Source organism: Platalea leucorodia (assembly GCF_965183815.1).
Source record: "Platalea leucorodia genome assembly, chromosome: 22".
In the NCBI taxonomy this organism is placed as follows: Eukaryota; Metazoa; Chordata; class Aves; order Pelecaniformes; family Threskiornithidae; genus Platalea; species Platalea leucorodia.
This window is the reverse complement of record NC_138844.1, coordinates 7,951,679-7,971,803: the sequence shown is the minus strand read 5'-3', so window position 1 is coordinate 7,971,803 and position 20,125 is coordinate 7,951,679. Positions and strand designations below refer to the sequence as shown.

At 43.9% G+C, this 20,125-nt stretch overlaps 1 protein-coding gene across 1 annotated transcript; it reads left to right on the top strand.

The window, feature by feature from the left end:
* Positions 1-11: 11 nt before the first annotated feature.
* Positions 12-20,125, top strand: METTL2A (methyltransferase 2A, tRNA N3-cytidine). Its single transcript, XM_082331863.1, has 9 exons — positions 12-539; positions 2,353-2,444; positions 6,440-6,801; positions 8,150-8,199; positions 8,658-8,718; positions 9,893-10,032; positions 10,818-10,924; positions 11,137-11,202; positions 12,562-20,125. The coding sequence occupies exons 1-9, from the start codon at positions 448-450 to the stop codon at positions 12,711-12,713; spliced, it is 1,122 nt and encodes a 373-aa protein (XP_082187989.1). The 5' UTR covers positions 12-447; the 3' UTR covers positions 12,714-20,125.

Below are 20,125 nucleotides of genomic sequence, written 5' to 3'. Positions count from 1 at the left end.
TCTACTCCTGGTCATGGAACACCTGCTGGGAGCTGGCAACAGCCGCCGACCTCCACAGACTGGACCGCCAGCTCTGCCGCAGATGGCAGTGCGCGAGGCAGGGAACAGCAATGGAACCCAGGCAAAGGCCGTGCCTGGATGCCACCAGAGGCTGGTGAATGCTGGACAACGGCAGCGTGAGCTGGGCCTACTCCCACCCTGATGTATGAAACGCTAAATGAAAGCCGGGAAAAGCGTTTTTATCGCCGTGGTGGCCGTTTCCCGCCCAACACGGGCGCCCCAGCCTGCCGCCGTTACCGCCATTCCTCTGGGGTGGCGCTGAGAGCGTTTCCCGCCACCACCCTCACGTGACGACGGCGTCCCTCACATGACCACCACCGCCCGCCTAGTCCTCTGTCGGGTCGGACGACGGGGGGTTCTTCCGGTTCCGGTGGCGTTCGGCCCATCATGGCGGCGCCCAGGGAGGAGGCGCCGGAGTGGCGGCCCTTCGGGAGGCGCTTCCTCACCGACCCCGCCCGCCTCTTCCAGCACAACGCCTGGTGAGGGCGGTTGCCGCCTTTTCGCCCCGCCGGTGCCCACTCCGCATCCCCAGCCCTTTGCTGCCCACCGCGGAGAGGCCCGGGGAGCCGGCCGAGGCGCTCTGGGGCGCTGCTGCCCTGTGGTGCCTCTCCACGCCTGGCCGCGGGGCTTGGGGTGGGATGGCCGGGGGAGGGCTCGTCCTCGCCGCCCCGGCCTCCCGGTAGTCTGCTGCGACGTGCTGTGTAACGGGGCTCTTGGCGGCAGGGACGGGTCAGCCCCGAGCTGACCCGCTCTGCTTCATGGGGGCCCGGCTGCACACTTTGAAGCGCCCACCGGAGCGCGGAGCAGGCCCGGGGGAGCTGTGGGTGTGGGGCGGGGGGCTGGCACCCCCGCCTTGGGGTGCTGCCAGCGTGGCAGGCGGTACCATGGAGGTACCATGGAGGCGGCTCGGAGGTGCGGGAGGGCCATGCTCCGCTCGGCCGGTGCTTGGGGGTGGTAATGCCCGGGGGGTCCTGAGCCTTCCTCGGCTCCTCCCAAAGCAGTCGGGATTCCTCAGGCTCCCTCGATGTTTCAGGAGAATGTGTTGCTTTGATTTGTAGGAATTGTTTAATTGCTATAGTTAATAAAGTTAAATGATCTGCTCTCAGAAATCCATAACCCTTCTCCATCTGTATAGATAAGTGACTAATGTACAATGTATACATTATGAACAAAGATCATTTCACCCATCTGCTGCTACATGACGCTGTAACAGTGTGAGATCGTGCTAGGTGTTAGCTTGGAACAGGAGGTCTTTGGTTAGAGAAAGCTGTTGTTTTAAGATATGTTAAGCACCCAGATTCTTAAATTTGCTGGGAACTGAAAGTATTTTGCATTTTTGAAGTAAATATGTCCACTTTTGGTCTCTGGCTGCTATACCCTATTAACAATTGGGTATGTTTAATTTGTAATAAAGTAATTTGTGCATGTATCAGCTTGTAATCCATTTTGGGACTATACTACATCAAAGGTATGTTACTAAAGCATATCCTCAGTAGTATTTCCTTGCAGAAACTCCTAGTAATCTAGTTTTTCACAGACGTGACATTTGTCAAGGCTTTGTTTTGTAAGTTAATATCAAAGGACTAACTCCTCCTGAGTCCAGAATAGTGCTTCTTGATCCTTGTAGTCTGTTTTACATTCACTGGTTTTAATGAAGAAAGGTCAAGTGAATCACTTTAATGACTACACAACTGTGTACGCACAATTAAGTTATTAATAGGTTCTTAATGCTTTAAAGCTTCCTGCACATTTTTCTTATAATTGGATTTAATATTAATAAAACACTTTACCTTCCAAATAGCCCTACTGCCTTTTTTGTTTTAACTTGAGAAAGCAAATGTAGATTTTTAAGACAGCTAAATCAAATGGCCCATGTTGATGACCTGCTTGAGTGAACGCTCGCAAGCACCTACCTGTCCGTCACCTGTGTAGGAGGAACAAGTGCTTTTCACTGTGTGAGAATAGCAGTTCCTCTGCAAGGAGGCCCTCATGGTTTTATAGTAAGGATTTCTTTCGTCTAAACTTGGCTGAGCATCAAAAAGGGGGAAGGATTAGGGGACAGATTTGGTGTCTCTTGGGCTCCCTCCCAGTTACATCTTTTGTAATGCTAGAAGTGCAGTTCATTCAGAACCGGGAACCATATGTGCTGATAGCTGTTGTACTGCTGCTGAGCTAGAATTAGAGATCGTGGAAGAGCTCCACAGCTGTCAATTTGGAGACCTGTCTAGACTTTTCTCTCTGTCTTTGCCCCACCATTCTCAGCTGAGTAGTTCATCTTGTTTTTTACAACAGGGATAATGTGGAGTGGTCAGAAGATCAAGAAGCCAGTGCCAGAAGTAAAGTTCAAGAGAACAGCTCACAGCTATTGCCACAAGATAAACAAGGTACTTTTGGATACTATTGTAATGCTGAGTCTTAACTTGTTCATACAAGAGTGGCATGGTCTGGCCAGAGCTGCATATGCATCATCATTTATTCCTCCCTTCCCCCCCATCTTCTGAATCATTCAAAAATATATTACCTAGTGGTTGATAATGAAAAATGGAGGAGGAGGAATCTTTCTATTCTTAATTTACCTCTTTGTGACTTTTTCCACCTTCTCCAGAGACTTGTCCTACTGGAACGGAAATGATCTTGCCTGGGAGGAATCCTCTTGGGTTGAGCTTCTTTGTTCATGTTGTGTACGTTCAAATACTTGTTAGTGGTCCTTGTCAACAAACTTCTTTCAGTGTAGAGCAACAGCCTCATTTAGTCTTATTTTCTCTGCTTGCTTTTGCTCTCTAAAGCTTAACTTCTATCAGGCAATCTTTTGTTTGCTTGCATGCTGTGGAGCTATCCCTAATGCAAGCTTGGTTTTTCTCTTAAGAGGGTCTAATAAAGTAGTGTCCATATTCATCTCTACCAGATTAACAAACAGCATGGTAATAATTAAATCAGAAGCAAAGAAAAATGATTTTATCATGATTGAAGTGTTTATCATCAGAGAGGGATTCCAGAATTTTTGTTTCCTCAAACTTGGTTTAAAGGATATTTATACATCCAAAATGCAAAGCTTACCTGAATCTGAATCAAGCTAAAGATGCACAGGTCTATAGTCAAGTAATATGGTTGAAGCTGTTGTGAGTTGGTTAATAATGCATCTTTCCTCCACACCTGCTAGATATCATCCAGTCCCTTAAATGATAGTGAAATGGCTTCCTGTTCTTTTGGTATGATAAGAGACTTTTTTGATGATGATCTTATTATATCCTGCTGAGTTCTAGGATGGATCTGCTCCTTTTGTTCAAATTAAATTGAGTGTGTCATCTGTAAGGCAATGTTGAACACTATTGGAGCTATTGAGACACTTCCCATATAGCTTCCAGTTGTGTTCACAATAGCAAATTTAATTATACCAAAGAGCAACCCTCCTAATTTCTTGGATTCTCAGAAGTATCCAGCAGTTTCTATTGTGATACCCATTGTGTTGGGTTCATTTTCAAATCTGGTTAACATTAAAGGATGCTGTCTGTCATGCTTTGAAAACCTATATACAACTATGAAATTGTGGAGCAATTTACTGTTAGAGCAGTTTGTCAGGTCTTCATGATGTATTTCCCAGACTGAACAATGGAGGCCAGTCAGATTTTGATGGTTGCTATTCAGTGGGAAGCGTGTGGAGACAATGGGATGGCTGAAACATAGGGAAGCCAGCCCAGCCAAATCTGCCTGAAGGGTCTAGTGTTTTAAGAATCAGTAATGTCCAAGGAGGAGAACAAAGGCAGGCTATTGGTCATTATGGCTGTATTATTCTGTGGACTTCTTGGGGCTGTCAGAATTCGTTCTGAAGAAGGAGAGAAGTTCTGTGGGGTATGTCGAAGACGTGTCTCCTAGCTGGGAACAAAGAAAGAAGTGGAAGAGTTTCTTGGTTTCCTTTTGCGGCTCCATAATTAGCCCCCATGCAATTCAGGAGGTCCCTGATTCTCTTCCTGTCTTTTGCGAACAGTTACTTTTGTTTGCCCTTCTTCTGCAATGTGAAAGGGTGAGTATGGGCTTGGCTTTGGGGGTGTCCTTACAAGGACGAGCAGGAAAGTCAGGAGTCCTTATCAAGAAAGTCTCTGGAGGAATCCGGCTTGCACGCCGATGTCCCCACAAAAAGGATCTTGAAGCAAGTATTATGTGAACTTTTCTGGCATAAGTTGTGCAGGAAGTCAGGCTGAAAAATTACTATGGTCATTTTTTTGTTTTAAATCTATTTCTTGCATGATCTTTGTCAGCTGGCCCTTCATTTCTTGCATTTATATTGTTACTGATCCTTTATTCCAGTGCTTTGAAAACACTAGGCTCTGAGGTAAATGAGCTTTAAATAAAGCTTCCACACATGTGGGTTGGAGTATAACAGCTGTTCAATAGCATCCAACAGAATTTCACAATAATTTAACACAGGAAGAGCACAATGTCTTGTTCAGTGTTATACTGTGGCAACAATGTGGGTAATCCAAAATGGCTGGACTGGAATTTTGCCCCAGCACCTCAGGTAAGCATCCCATTACAGTCGGGCTGTCATGAGACTGTTAGGGACCAGCAGGAATCAGGACTTTATATTTTTGTTAGGTGAAAGAGCATTTCCAGCCCCAGCAGCCTTGCATATCCCTACTAGTACATGGAAGAAGTGACAATTCAGCAAGGAGTGTGCCAGGGTATGAATCAATAACACTTCTTCCTCTGCCATTAGCAGTCATTGAGTTCTTCTATGCAAATAATAAACTGACTTGACCCTGCTTGCTTTGAGCTACAGTGAGATCATGGCACAAACTTACTGCTCTAGTCTAATATCGGACATTAAAATTTCTTTCGGCTTGGGGTTTAAGGACAAAGCTTCTTAAAAGGAGAAAAATCCTTGTAGTTTAGGGAAAGAGATTATTTTTATATATAGCTCTTTGTGCTTCAGGGATAGATCCTACTAAAAATATACATATGACTGACTTCTGGTTCTTTGTTAAAGCCATTTTTGTCTATATTTGGCTGAGGCTACATATTTTTCCACATGTTCTTGGTTCATTTTACTATCTCCCTTCAGATATTTTCTCAACACTTGTATGCTGTTCAGAAAGACTAATAAATAAACTGCAGTTCAGACAATAATGCTAATCTCCAATTTTAAGGTGCCTGCTTTTTCTCTTAACCTTACTCTTAGTAGGTGTTGGAGAGAGGTTATCCATTCTCACATACAGTTGTCATCTTTGATTGTGGGAGAATCATTTGTATTCAGTAATGCACTTGTTGCTGTGCAAAGATGGCTGAGGAGTTGCGTGTTATTGAAACGCAGTTGGGGTTTCTGGCCATAGATGTTAATGCCTCTAGGTGATTACAAGCATAAGATGCTATAATTAGCTCTTATTTCCTAGGACACAGAACTCATCACATTCATGAGAATTCAGGAAGCCAGTTGGATTCATAACTTCCCATAGAAAAAATAGTTCCCCTACAACTGTACTTGATCTGAAATCTGTAAAGGTGTTTGAAAATAATTCTGTGGGTGACTGGAATTTCATTAGATCATGGCTTTGTAAGAGTTCTTCCAGCTTTCTGTAATACTTATCTTGCTATTGGAATGTATCCACTTGGTGTGAAAATGATAATGCTTGCTGCTGAAGTTAATTCTTATCATCTTTAGTCTATCCACCTTAGCTCTCCACTGTTACTTTAATGACAGTGGTCACTTCTGTTGATTCCCCTCTTTTGTTTTAATTTCATAAATGTGTGATGCTCTAACATGCACAGAACTATGGAAAACAAAGTGCTGTAGACTGGACTCTAGCAATACTCGTGTAAAACATGCTGGCCTGTAATCTTGGAGTATTGCGCAAATGCTAATTGAGCTTTCTGCCAGGCCTGGATAGTTGACTAATTTTTCTCTTTCTGCATCTGAAAAAAGGGGTAGCATGTTGGACAGGAGCTCTCCAGCTCCAGGCAGCTGTCATAGAATTCCTTAGAAGTTGTAAGTTCTTGACACTTAGTGTCACGAGGCTCTAAATGAATTGTTCCAGTGAACTGAACAAGTTAGTGTTAGAGATGGAAGTAAAACCTGGATTTCTTCATTCCGGTCTCCTTCAAAGAGGCCTTTTCTGCTGCCAGCTTCCTCTAAATCCTACCAGGAGACAGTTTCCTCTTCTCTCTCTTTTCCCTTTTTTAGTCCTAACAAAGTGACCATGAGGAGGCAGCCTAAGTGTTTATATGGGATGGCACAATTTAAATAAAGGTGATTTTCAGTCAGTAACCTTACTTATTAAAAGAGAGTGCTGAATAGATGTCTGCAGTGATCCCTCACTGTCTGAACCGATTAAACTCAGAGACCTTCTGATTTGACTGCTGGTGATGTTTTTGTTTGTGTTCGCAGAGGAATATGAGGTGAATGCTAAGAGATACTGGGATGACTTTTATAAAATCCATGAAAATGGCTTCTTCAAGGACAGGCACTGGCTGTTCACTGAATTTCCTGAGCTGGCACCTAACAGGAACCCAAGTCAAAATGGGGATTCTGTGCATGAATTTAGTAACAAAGAAGAATCCAACAATGAAGGGCTGGGAAGCTGTGAAAATGGACATTGTTCATTGGAAACCATGGCAGAGAATCAGTTAAACCTGATAAAAAGCACACCTAAGATCTGCACAGAGGAGCTGGCTACACAGAAGTATAGTGAGCTGAATCAAAGTGATGGAGATTACCCAGGATCATCTGCATCTTACCGTGTATTAGAGGTAATAGCTGTAAAACAGTCACACATCAAACAGTCCCTTCTATCAGTGTTAGTGTGACTAGGATGTAAAATTATATATCATTGGCAAACAGCAACTGAAGGGGATGATTGCCTTAAGTCAGTAAAATGCAAAAAACAGAGGGCAGCTTAGAACTGAATTAAATCTGTTGGGATTCTTTTTGTTCAGGCTGTGAATTGGCAGAGCACAAGGACCATAAGAAGTTTCCAAGTTTAAAAGACAAACTATTACTATCAGATGTTGAAACAAACATTTAAAAGTCATCTTTTGACGAAGCTTATTCTTTTGCTTGTCTGTATAAAGCTTTCCCGTGTCATTTATCTTTTGCATGTTTGTGCTGACTTTTGTTTGCCTTTGGAGGTGTGAAACAAAACAATGAAACCAAGAATGTAAATATGCTGTTTGGTTTGTTCCTTATGGCCCATGTAAGAACATGGAATCTCAGATGGATACAGGGTTTGTCCCAGACAAGTCTGTAGGACTTCTAAATATTAGACTCCTGACAGCTGGGCCACCTCTAGTTTGTTCACTGTAGATGTAGCTGGTTTTGTTGAATGCTTCATGTTCTATGGAAGTTCCACCCTTCCAGGGAGAGTCAATATGAACTGTCCTTTTGATTTTTTTATTTAATCTGAGGCTTTGAGACTTCCTCAGACTTTGTTGTTCTTGGGTCATTGTGGCTTTCCTGTCTCACCTGAGTACTTCTAGTAATATCTGTCACTGCAAGCCATCAGTGGTGTTTTCTGCTCAGTCTGTTTTGATTTTACTGATTCCTTAAACATTCAGAGGCCAGTTCCCCAAACCCAGTTGTGTGAGCCATCTTCGCTTCAAATGGGAACAAGTAGAAGGAATAATAAGGCAGAATCATTGTAGGCCTGGTCGTAACTTGAGCAAGAGCCATGTAGTGAAGGAAACTCTGAAACAGCAGGATGTAATTATAGTAAAGCAAACTTCTTTCTCCATTGCTCTGATTTTCTATGGAAGTGAATGCAACTAATCCATGGCTTTTGCTAATACTTCAGTGATTCATACTGGTTGTTATCCTTGGGATTCCAGCAATAAGAGTTTTCAAAAGAGTAATAATATATAGCTTGTTAGTAAGATTTCTACAAAATCTATTTTCCCACAAATGCTTGTATGTAAGCCTGCTCCTCAAGCTGAACATGTTCAGCTCTTGCAGTGAGATTTGCAGATGGTCCCTGCTATGCTCAGTTGTTACTCATGAGTTGCTCTTTGTTCCATGGCTGTAGAGACATGATTTGAAATTAGCTGCATGGGACATGCTGAAGAAATTCTTTTCACTATGTGTACATCTGCTTTGTTTGTGCAGGTTGGCTGTGGTGCTGGAAATACCGTCTTCCCAATTTTACAAACCAACAAGTAAGTAGTTCTCAGTAGGTTTTTACCTGCACGGTATACCAGCCTCTGAAAAACAATTGGAAAAGTGTTGCATGTGTTCTTAGTTTAGACAATCTCAGAGAAAGGCAAATGGTACCCTTGCCATCTGCAACTTCAAAGGATTGTGTTTTGAGCTTGGAAATCTTTGGTCTTAAAATGCAACCAATGAAACATGATGCAAGTTTACATGTCTCATTCTGAACGCATTTTCATACAGGCCTTAGTGTCTCTCCTTTTCCAGAAGGAAAAGTAAGCAGTCAGTTCCATGTGAGAATAACGGAGGCATAAAGGAGCAATGTGATCCACCAGATTTTGCACAAGGCATTGTTGACAGAGATAGACTAAAGTCCGGGATTCTATGCTCTGTGCATTTGAGACACTTCTTAATTCCTGTGGAACACCTTTATATAAATGATGATAGTTTCTTTTATTTATTTCAGTGACCCAGGCCTTTTTGTTTATTGCTGTGATTTTTCTACAACAGCTGTGGATCTTGTCCAGGTAAACTCAATGGTTACTTATGAAGGCAGGAAGTACATGGTGCCAATTGCACATTAACACAAACGTATCACAGCTGCCACCGGCTGTCTAGCTGTGTTCGCAGCTTTCTTTTTTTAGCTAGCCCTGATGCTGACCCTTGTACTGGCAAGTCAGGAAAATGAGCCATCAAAGACTGTAGAAATGAGGGAAGTTGGAGTTCGCAAAATGTCACATTGGCAGCAGACAAGTCAGCCAGATTTTCTTTCCCCTGTGGTTGGCAGTACTTTTCTAAATCCAGTGCTCTTTTAGTTGAGTAGCTGCTGAACCTTGAAAACATTCAGGCTATTTTTTAACAGGAACTGAAGCTGGTTTTGGTTTGTGTGTGCATTACTGTCACTGCAGTTCTGGGAACATGGTCTGATTGCTTCTGCGCAGACAGCTAAGGAGGGATACTGTTGTCTGTGGAGCAGGAGGCTGGAATTTAGTCAAAGGACAAATACTGCTAACAAATTTCAGGTCAGAACAGAACTGAGAATATATGAAGTATCGAATGTAATCAATCACTTTGTGAGATGGGGAGCACAGTAGCAGAGGCAGTGTGCCATTTCCTTCTCTTAAGCTGACACAAGCACTGTTTATAGAGGCTACTGCAATCTGTAGCAGCAGCTTTAGAAAAATATACAACTTCATTTAGAAGTCTAAATGTGATTTTTAAGAGAGTAGCTTTAGGCAGACAGGTTTCATGTTTGGGGTATAGGGAGTAGTCTGCTTGTAGCTGAAATGAGTATTGATTTCAGTGACGCCGAGAGGGCCCCTGACACTCTCACTTTTGTAAAGATTTCCAGCTTAACAGTGTAAATCCCTCACTTCTTACTGTTATTAGTGGAAAATCTGATCTTAAAATTGCAATAATCCCTCAATCCAGTTTTGGGTTTTTGGCAGTGCTGATTGTCTGAATGTAACAAGTCCAAAGCTCTTTTTAAATTTCCCACGTGTACTTATTTTTCACATTTCACCCCTGTTCCTTGTCTGACCAGGGAACCTATCTGACCCCATCTGCCTTAGTCCAGTGAGGCTGAAGCAGATCTCTGGACACAGCGCTTTATTATGTGAAAGTTTAAATGCTCCCATGTCCAGATAATATTGAGATCAGGGTCTGCTGCTAATGGTCTAATTTCTCTCCCCTTAAATACAGAACAATGCAGAATATGATTCTTCTCGCTGCTTTGCGTTTGTCCATGACCTGTGCAATGACCAAAGTCCTTTCCCAATGCCAGACGAGAGTCTTGACGTTGTTATCCTTATCTTTGTCCTCTCAGCGATTCTCCCAGAGAAGTAAGTTTTAATAATTCCTTCTGGTTGCAGAAGATGATGCGTATAGAACTGGTGTTCTTTAATAGGAAGTCCCCTCATATCAAGGAAAATTAGTTTGTTCTGTGTCTGGTCCAGTTTTCCATTAAGTCTCTGAAAATGAAATTTGCAGGTACTTCCTGTTCTAAGAAATTCTGGTACAGGATAGGTGTGATTTGCAAGTGCTAAGTGGCTATAGGTGATGTCTTGCTGCACTCACAGTTACTCACCTGTTCTGAACCCCAGCCACACTGAGCACTCAGCACCCATTTGTGGAAAGTACGCTGCTAGATTTTAAGGCTCAAAGGCTAGATGAATTTCTCATATGGGAGGGGACAGGTTCAAAATACAGTTAAGAAAAGTGCTGTGATCTTAGCCTGACAGTGTGTTACAACCTATACTAGTCTCTCTTTCTTGTTCCCTTCCGTTTTATTTCACATCATTTTTCAAGTTCACTTATTACTTGTTTTACAGAAACCAGTGGAGATACTTCTATAATTAATAAGAGACAGCAGTTAATCCCTGCTGTGGCAGGCTAAGTTACTGTTGTAGAAAAAAAAAGCAGAATCGAGGACTGTCAGAAATAAGACAGCCAAATAAAATCAACTCACCTACATCTGAGAGAGCTCAGAAAAGTGCTAGCTTTTGGTAGCTCTTCATATGAAGTTGAAACATATATAAAACTTTATACCTTCTTTTTGGAAAGTAGCTTAAGAAAACAAGCATCATTTTGCAGAATGATGAATACTTCTGTTTTGTTCTTTCCTCAGGATGCAATGCATCGTTAACAGACTGAGTCGCCTTCTGAAACCAGGAGGAATGATTTTGTTACGAGATTATGGCCGTTACGATCTGGCCCAGCTTCGGTTTAAGAAAGGTATTTTCTTTTCCCCTGGGGAGTCTTGCCAGATCACTAGTAGATGATGCTTCTCTGGAGTACTGTCTACCCTGTTTAGGAAGCAGCTCATTAATTCCCCTTAAGCACAGCATGTGCTGAGAGAAGTGCCTCTTGTCTTTATGTGCAGCTGGATGGCAGTTGTTGATTTTTAAATGATAGCTGGTAACTGTTTAAATCTTTCTTGCCCTTAGGTCAATGTCTGTCTGATAACTTCTATGTGAGAGGTGATGGCACCAGAGTCTACTTCTTTACACAAGGTAGGAGGCTAGAAAACATCCCTCTGATTCTCCTCACCTCTTTTTGTCCCTGTGCCCTCAAATTTTGCCACTAGCTCTTTCCAACCTGTCTTTCTTGGAGCAGTGTGAAATGTTAAATGTCTCCCAATTGCACGGGTACCTGGGCTTGTCACTTGCTGATGCGACTATGTCATGGTGAATTCCTTTGTGGAAAAACCTGTTAGAGAAAGGCTAGTGTGTTTGGTACACTGGGAGGGGTAGGATTGGAGGAGCTCTCCTTGAATCTTATTGCCTGCAGAGGATGGAGTGAGATGGACACCACTTGAAGGAACTTCTCTTAACTTTACTGTTCTCCTACAAGGAAATAAGAAGGACGTGGTTCTGCATAGAGCTCAGGCAGCCTCTCCAGTTCTGCTGCTTCTCGGTGTTCAGCAGGGGTTGTATTCTCCTTGCTTATCATCAATTGCACCTCCAGTTGCTTCCACCGCAGGCCCTCTGCCTGGTCAGTTTTAGAGCAGTGGCACAACTACAACAAACTATTCCCTTCCCTGCTGCACAAGTCTTGTTTGTCACAACAAAATTAATGTTTAATGTGTGTTTGGCAAACGCTTCACGATGGCAAGCATCCGATAAAAGAGCACAAGCTGGGACCTGTTAGCCCTTTTCTGCAGAAACTCCACACAAATCATGTGCTCCCAGGCTGCAGTTGAACAACCTCTCTGCTGCTCAGCAGGACTTGGTCTGGCTTTGCCCACAGCCAGTGTGCTGGGGCACTATGATACTTACTTGCTTGGTCAGGAATACCTGCCCGTGTAAGTGTTGCAGCCTCGAGGGCTCTTAGTGCTTTGATTGGGCCCCAACAGGCTGTGGTTTTTTAAGGATTTTTTTTCCAAAACTTAACCTTAATGAATCTCATTCCCCTCCAGCCTATACAGCACAGATCTTATTGCCACCATTTAACAGCATAGGTCTGATTCTGTTCTTGGCTCTTGCAGACTCTGAAATTCCTCTGGAGAGAGGGAGGAGGGGGAAGGAATGGATCTGTCCCTACTCGCCAGAAGATGCTCCCTTAATTGGCGATGCCCATGTCTGAAACTGCTGCTGTTTTTCTCTTTGTCAAGTCTCTGTAATTCTAGTTGTCCTCAAAATAATTCTCTCCTTCCTTGGTAGAAGGTAAACTCAAGAGAAACTAGAGAAACTGTGGTCTTAATCCCCCCATAGTACAGTAATAAAGTCCTGTCTGTTCTTTACGTTTCCCTGCCAGAGTGAGACCGTGAGTTTCCTTTGGCCCATCTTTCAACATAGTTTAGCCCTCAGTGTGAGCAGGTATCAGTTAAATGAAAGCTATGGCATCCTCAATCTCCTTCTCTCTGCTTCCAGATGAATTAGAAGATCTCTTCACAACAGCTGGGCTGGAAAAAGTCCAGAATCTGGTTGATCGGCGATTGCAAGTGAACCGTGGGAAACAAATGACAATGTATCGAGTATGGATCCAGTGCAAATACCGCAAGCCTGCCGCCCCTCAGCTGTGAGGAAACAGGGCACGCTTTTTAGGTTGGAGCCTCTTCATGGCCATGTGCAGTGTCTCCTCCTGGTGAGATGTGGTTTTACGGAGTTCGGCGCACACAGGACCTCAGTGCCTTTTACAGTGCCTAGCATCGCTTCAAGTGAGTTTCGCTAAGGCTGAATGCTCTAAGAGGAGACCAAGCAGTAATTTAGATGTCTTGCTACTGGTCTGAGTTTTTAAAATTATTCGTGGTTTTAACAACTTAAGAAATGGTCATGCTGTCTTACAGCAGCTGAGCAAGTTGAGTAGCGAGTCACTCTTACTCTGGATTTCCACATGAAACAGAAGAGCTTCGACCTTACCTCTGTGTAGCGTACTCTCTGTCTTGGGAACAAAAACCATACAAAGGGTAAATCTGCTCCTCTCTGCAACTGGTCACTATGCCTAATATGAATCCCTTAGCCAACTTATCTCATGCAGCTCTCTTTTAGTCATTCAGGTTTGTGCAAATCCCCAAGTTAAAGTACATTGATCAAGGGCAGGAACTGAGAGCATGCTAGTTTCTCTGTGCCAGCTTCCCCATGGATACCTCATGGTATGCAGATAACCTGTGGAGAAAGCAGATTATGCTGCCTTGCCCTCACTGTCCACAAGGATGTTCATCTCGGGAGCTAGCACACTATAGCTCATGTGCTATAAATTCATATCAGCCAGGGTTTAGGTTTTCAAAGATTTGGGGCTGATGCCAGTTTTGGGCACCTCCAGAGTGCAGAGTGTCACAAGCAGCTCACAGGACCAGGGTTTACGCAGAATTACCTGTTTTTTCTGCGTGAACAGTGAGAAACTGTTCTTGCTGACTGCAGCCCCCGGGTCATGAACTGCACTGGCCTGTCATGGTGGTGTGCTAAACACAAGTAGACAAGACACCTATCTTTGATAAGAAATCTGAAGAATGTCTACCACTTTTGTTTAATTTCTTAGAGGAAGCCAACATTGTGGCTTTCTGAAGGTATTTCCCCGCCTTTGACAGCAAATATCTTTTATCTCAGCTTGTTTTCTTTTGTTATTTTTAGGGTGTGGTGCAACAGGTATTAGAATAAATTTTGTGGTAATGCTTTTCAGTGCTGGTTTGATTAATATAAATCAGGTTTCTACAGAAACTCACGTGCTTCTGCGCACCTGATTTGAAGGATTTGGGCCACTGTTAGGTAACTACAGTTTTTTTTCCTCTTCTGTTATCATGAGTCTCACTAGTGCCTGCTCTCGTCTCTCAAGAAGGGAAAGCCTTGGCTGCTATCTCCTACCTTGTTTTAGTTCATGAAGCAACAAGGTCTATTGTGTGTGCACCGCTGGCTGAAGAGGAATTCATGCTACACAAAGCATGTATTTTTTGTTAGACAGACACTTGTATTTGTAGCTTACAGTTGCCTAAGAATAACTGTCAACTATAGAGACACGTAGGTTATGAAATAACAGCTGTCTTGAAACAGAGGAGAAAGGGTAAAAAAAAGAGGAAATGTCATTGCTGTCTTTGATGAGTCTGCAGGAGTCCTGAAGAGTCAAACCAGGAGCACCCTTATTTGTAAAGCCTTGGAAGGGTCTGTAGCAATACTCTCGGCTGGGCATGTGGCAGCATGATCAGTTTATAACATCCACATTGCTGTCGCCCTGCAGGTATTAGTATGTCTGCTACCTGGAGGCTTCTGGGTCGGGACATTTCAGCCCTTCCTGTGGAAAGGTGACCCAGCAAATCCATTCACACCACAAAGGCAGGCTGCAGTGCTGAGGTGGGAATGGAGATGCACCATTGCTTTTCTATATATATCTAGCTCTTTTAAATAATGTTGAAAGGGAATCAAATAACTGGGAAGAGAATTCTTGTGCAATTTGTTGTACTGTATTTTCTAAAGGGCTAAGAGACTTTCCAGCATCTGCAAATGAAATAGGAGGAGATAAGGCTTCTTTCTTTCTAAGCACATTTGGCTTCTGCCGGGCACAAGCCTGACCCGACCCAGAAGCTGTGCAGTTGCTGCTGTTTTCATGCTAAACCTACAAAGTTTGGTTCCCTGGCAAGGTTGGTATGTCAGGCAAGGTCTAGGCAAAACACAGCTCAAGGCCTCTGGGAGCTGAGCAAGCTCATGTCTCCTCATCTTATTCAGGCAAAGAGTGAGGCTTAGTAAAAGAAGTCCTGTGAGTGTTTGATGTGATGTGACTCATGTAACCGGCTCTGTCACTTTCAGTGAAAGACCTCCCATGTGTTATTGGTGCCTTAGGCAGTTCCCTGGAGTCCTTTCCCTCTTGGTCCCCTGAGGGAGACCTCCTCCTGGGATAGCTTTATCTCCCTGGAAGAAAAATTATTGACTGGTATAAACAAGCAGCATAATTAATGTGAATTAAAGTAATTTAAAAAATGCCTTATTAATCATCTAAAGGCTTGTAAGCAGTGCAGGAAAATATGTTTTTAATTATAAACATGATTTATTTAAAGTTGATGGACTCCCCTTTAAACTCCTGAATGCGAGAAGATGAAGGCTAATAATTTATTTGTTTCTACTTTCAAGGCTACATCCCAGTTGCCTGCCTGGTTTTGACTTGGGCTTCATGCAAAAACTTGCATCCCTGTGAGCCTTCAGCCATTGAGGTGGCTCTTTGCCTTTCGTAATGCTCTTCATTCTGCGGGAGTATTTAAGCAATCGCTCAACATGAACCATGCTGGGCAGACATGCTTTTGTTTCCAGTCCTGTTGGTGGTGTTCAGAAAGCAACAAGTTAATGGCCTTGAATTGAGCCAGGCCTCCTACAGACAGATACTGTCTGAGCTTCCTTCATTAATCTCCACCAGCTCCTGTTTTCTGTGAAGCTGCTGCTCTCCTGCGACTCCAGGCCAGGCCTTGCCTCCCACACAGCTCTGCTCAGGTACCTTGGTCCTGACTTGCAGGTTCCCACTTTGGGTCTGCCGAGCAGGCTGGGTTGCACAATGGCTTTCTAGCATGTTCAAAGGAAATCTCCGAATTGACTTTTACTGTATTGAAAAGCCAGGTTAAGTGCCTTTTTTTTTCGCCCCCCCCCCGCCTTCCTTTTTAGCAGTGTAACATTAGCTTTAAAGCCACTCTGAGTGTATCTGCTCTGGTTTTGTTCCCAGCATTCCAGTCTTGTGGTCTGTGGCTGACAGGCAATGCCAATGTAGCTTGTCGAACCTCCCAAGCAGAAGAGATGATTTCATAGCTCTTCAGAGGCGCTGCCCCTGCGATTCTGGAGCCAGACATTGTTACATTTCAGAAAGTCTGGTCCTGGCTCTTGCCAGAGGATGGTGGATTTCCTTGGAGGTTCATAGATTGTTTTGGCTGGAAGGGAACTTTATCATCACCTATTCTGACCCTTTGCATAACCCTTTCACATAGGGATTATGGCATCAAGCCTGTGACTTGGACTGAGCCAGAACCAGTCCTTCGGAAAGGCTTTCGATCCAGCTGTGATGCTGAGGGCTCCAGTGAATGGCAGAGAACCCTTTGTCTCCCCAGGTACATTGTTCCTCTCGTGGCATACTGATTTCGCACATCGGCTAGAAACTGGGAGGCAGGAAGTAAACAGGGGAAGTAAGGAGAACAAGAGGCTGGGGAGTATTTCTGATACCATCACTTCAAAAATAAATAAATTGTAAATTCCACTGAAAATGGGAGCTTTCTCAGGATCTTCCTGACAGCACAGCAAAGTGGGAAATGGCAGTCATCCTTAGTGATTTTTGTTGTTACAACAGTAATCATCAAATGCTTCTGACCAGAAGCCTGTGAGACCAGATACAATTGTCTTTTCTCCCAGATACTTCAGCTCCACCTTCTCAGAATATGTCACCACCATTTCCAATTCTGTAGTTAGTTGTAGAGCTCCAGGATAGATGAGATCTGATTATTTTCAATAAAACAGAGGTGTGAGCAGAAAGAACCCCCATGTATGCATGCCAGTGGCTTTTGGCATTGCATTGTAACTAAAGCAGAAAGAGCTTCCTTTTGTTGTTGGCACTGGGATGAGCCCCAGCTGGTCCCCAGTTGGGTTCCCTACAGGAATCACAGACCCAAACTGAACTTAACTGTTTTTCCTGAGCACAAATGAAAGATGCACAGGTTTCAGTGCCTAGAAGTGAGGGCAAAGATGAGGATGAGGTCGCAGGGATCAAGTTATTAAGGTATTTGGAGAATGACCTTCCATCTCTGTAAAGACAGATGGAGGGAAACTGAGTGATGCAGTCTTTTTCATTCTCTGGATTGGTCAACTGGATCTGATTTGTCAATCAGACTAGTGCCACCACTTTTGGTTTGGTGCCATATTTGGAAAACCAGTCCAGAAGAGAAGACACATGATCAGGATCACTTTTGCTATTCTAGTTATTCATCTGCCTTGATAGGGGTGTGTGCTTGGCACACGTCTTTTTGTACAATGTCCATAGGATTCTAACAGTGTTGTCATATATGTTTTCAGGGCAAGATAGAAGTTACTAGAAAAGCAAGGAGGAGGGAGGAATTTTTTGGAGGACTCTCCTGCAAAGTGAGGTGCTCTAGAGGGAAAGGAATTGTCAGCTCTGTGCTTAATCAGCAAAGCTCTGGAGTTTGTGCTTAGCTCTTGCTGAAGGCAGTAAGTTCTGTGTGTAAGTGCCTTGCTGAATGGGAGCTTGTATTGCTGAGAAAGTGGGACACAGTGCAGGAAATTACCTATGTAGGCAACAGTGAGTGCTAATCTGAACTAAATAGGATACAGCTACCTTTGTTATGGAGAGCACAAGCCAGACCTGGCAACTTAGCTGGAACACAGGCAGGAAGAAGCAATTGAATCTTAGCCATGTGTGCCTCTGCTTTTACCTCCTGCCCAAAGGCTGTATGGTATGACAGGAGGTGTCGTGCCAATGAAGGCTTTTACTCTTGAAAATATGGTCTTTGACCTACAGTTGGATGAGTGGGAACTGGCTGTGGTTGGAAAGCATTGATGACAAAGATGACTAGCAAGTCTAACATGTCAGCACCTCCCTGGAGCTCCCAGCCTGTTGGTCCATGGCTGTTTCCAGGAAGGAAGAACATCCTGGTGAGGTTTGGAGCCTGCTGTCTAACCTGTACTTCCTGGTATTGAATAACCCCAGAGTCTTCACTGCAAGCACCAACACAGTGTGTGAACAGCAACTTGATTTTGGGGTTGGGTGCGAGCGTGACTCCTGTATTCAGGTTGTTTTAATGTTTTGTAGTCCAAAGGACCCTTGTAGCTCTTGATTTTCATGTTATTTGGGGGTTGGGGAGTTCTGGGAGATTGTGGCCAATTCTTTGGCCTATGAAAATCTCTTTCGGCTCATGTGAAGTGGAAAGTTGCTGTTTGCAGTCCCAGATTGCAGAGGCCAGGCTTACACCTCTGTGGTGTGCATGGGGAACATCGGGGGGGTCTGCTCTACAGCTGTAAGTGGAGAGGTACCCTGCCACCCTTTTCCAGGGGCACTGGATGTGGCTTTCCTCATTTAGAGAGAAAATTGGCTGATCTTCCTTCAGACTACTTCTTCATCCATGGGACCAAGCACAAGGTGTGGTGCTGGGTCCCCCTCATTTGGGGAGCACCACCTAGGCAGGTACACAACGCTAGTCTTTAATTACACAGCTGCACGTGTTTTTCCACATTCAGTGCCAAGGGTGGATGTGAAGAGGTCAATCAAGGTTGCATTGAAAACTAAATCTGGCTTTTCTTCAACTTCAAGTGACTTCTTTCCTACTGAGACAAGCCTTGTTATGAAGGTTGGTATGTATTTACAGTCATTCACACAGCGGCTGAATATACTTACAGAAATATGCATGCGGTAACTCTAGCTTTACAATAGGAAGTTGATTTAATTTTCCTCTTGCACAAATCTCAGAGCAGTTTGTTTAATTGAGGCTTTCAAAAGCCCTGTAAGGCAGGGTGTCATTATGCCTGTTTTATGCAGGAGGAAGAGAAGCAGGGGGCAAATCCTACCAAGAATAATACCCTCTTGTATTCTAGGAAGTTGGTCGTGAGTGAGGTCAGGGAAGGATTTGCTGCCGCATAAAGGAGAAATCACATCGTTTCAGGTGCGTGTAGAAGAAAAAACAGTGGGTTTTGGTTCCTCTCGGCAGGGCTGTGGTGGTTGCACAGGTCCACGTTCCCACGTGCAGCAGGCTGCCTCCTCCGGCAGGCAAGACACGGGCTCCCTTGGATCAGGGCACCTCTCTGAGGTTGTGCTTGGCTTGCTGCATGTGTGGAGGTTGAGTGACCTGGATGCTTTCCTACTGGGTTTGGGTATCAAAGCCTCCCTAATGGGATACCTGAAGGTGTAGACAGAGGGAGGGGCAGGAAAAACCTCCGAGATAAACTCCATTGTGTGGGAGGGTGGAGGCTCTCCGAATGGCCTCTGGAAGGAGTCAGGCGATGGCATGTTATCTTTGAGTAGCTGAGACACCAACTTTCTCCCTCTAATGAAAATGAGGAGAGATCCTTTTAACGTTCCTAGTGAGGGAAAGGCTGTGCCAGGAGCCCTACCCTTACTAGGTGCTCAATCCACACGAGGATGAGACGTTTTGAATGCTCCTTCACTTGCGACTCATCCCTCCTTAGGCACAACAGAATCTGCTCTGCAGACAAGGATTGGCCTCTTCTGGATGTGATGCCTAGAGGTGAGATCATCCCCCAGTGCTAAAACCTTAAGAAACTTGTTGAGTGCTGAACACTTTTGTTGGTTTGTTTTTTTGTTTTCTCAATGGCTGTAAAATTTTCAGATTTGAGATCACTGATGCCAGCTTTTACATTTTAAAGGCTCAGGCTATTTGATGGTTTTCTCAAGTCCCCGGCTCATGGAGTCCTGCTATCAGTGAGGAATCTCAGCTCTTTTTTGTGTACATGTTACATTATGTCAATACATTTTTAGATCTTGTGGCAGTATAGAGATGCTAGGAAAAATGTAGTTAGAGTATTTCACAAGCCTGGAAAGCAAAGGCAAAGGAAAGTCACCAAAAATACATTAAAAAGATCAGGAGCTTGACGTCTGGTATTTTATCTTTTCAAAATTCAAGACAAAGAACTTGTTACATGCTATGTTAAAATATCTATAAAATCTTACCAGATTTTGATCAAATCTAACATGGCTTAACAGCAAAGCTGTGATGCAAAGGCAGGGGTTTGCCCTTATTTTGCTAAGCATGCCGTGCTGGCTGGAGGGGAGCTCTCAGAGACTGCTCAAGTCAAATTCAGTGACAAAGAAAATGGCTGCGGCAGCTGAGTAGTTCTTCAAAACATGATACAAGTGCAACGTGCCAAGGATATTGCTGACATCCAAGGAGACCAATGCAAGAAGATGAGAGCTGCCATGAGGTATGTAATAGGAAGCATTAACACTGGCTGATGGCAGACCTGGAGAGCAGGATGCTGTACAGGAGGAATCTGGCAGAGATCAGTG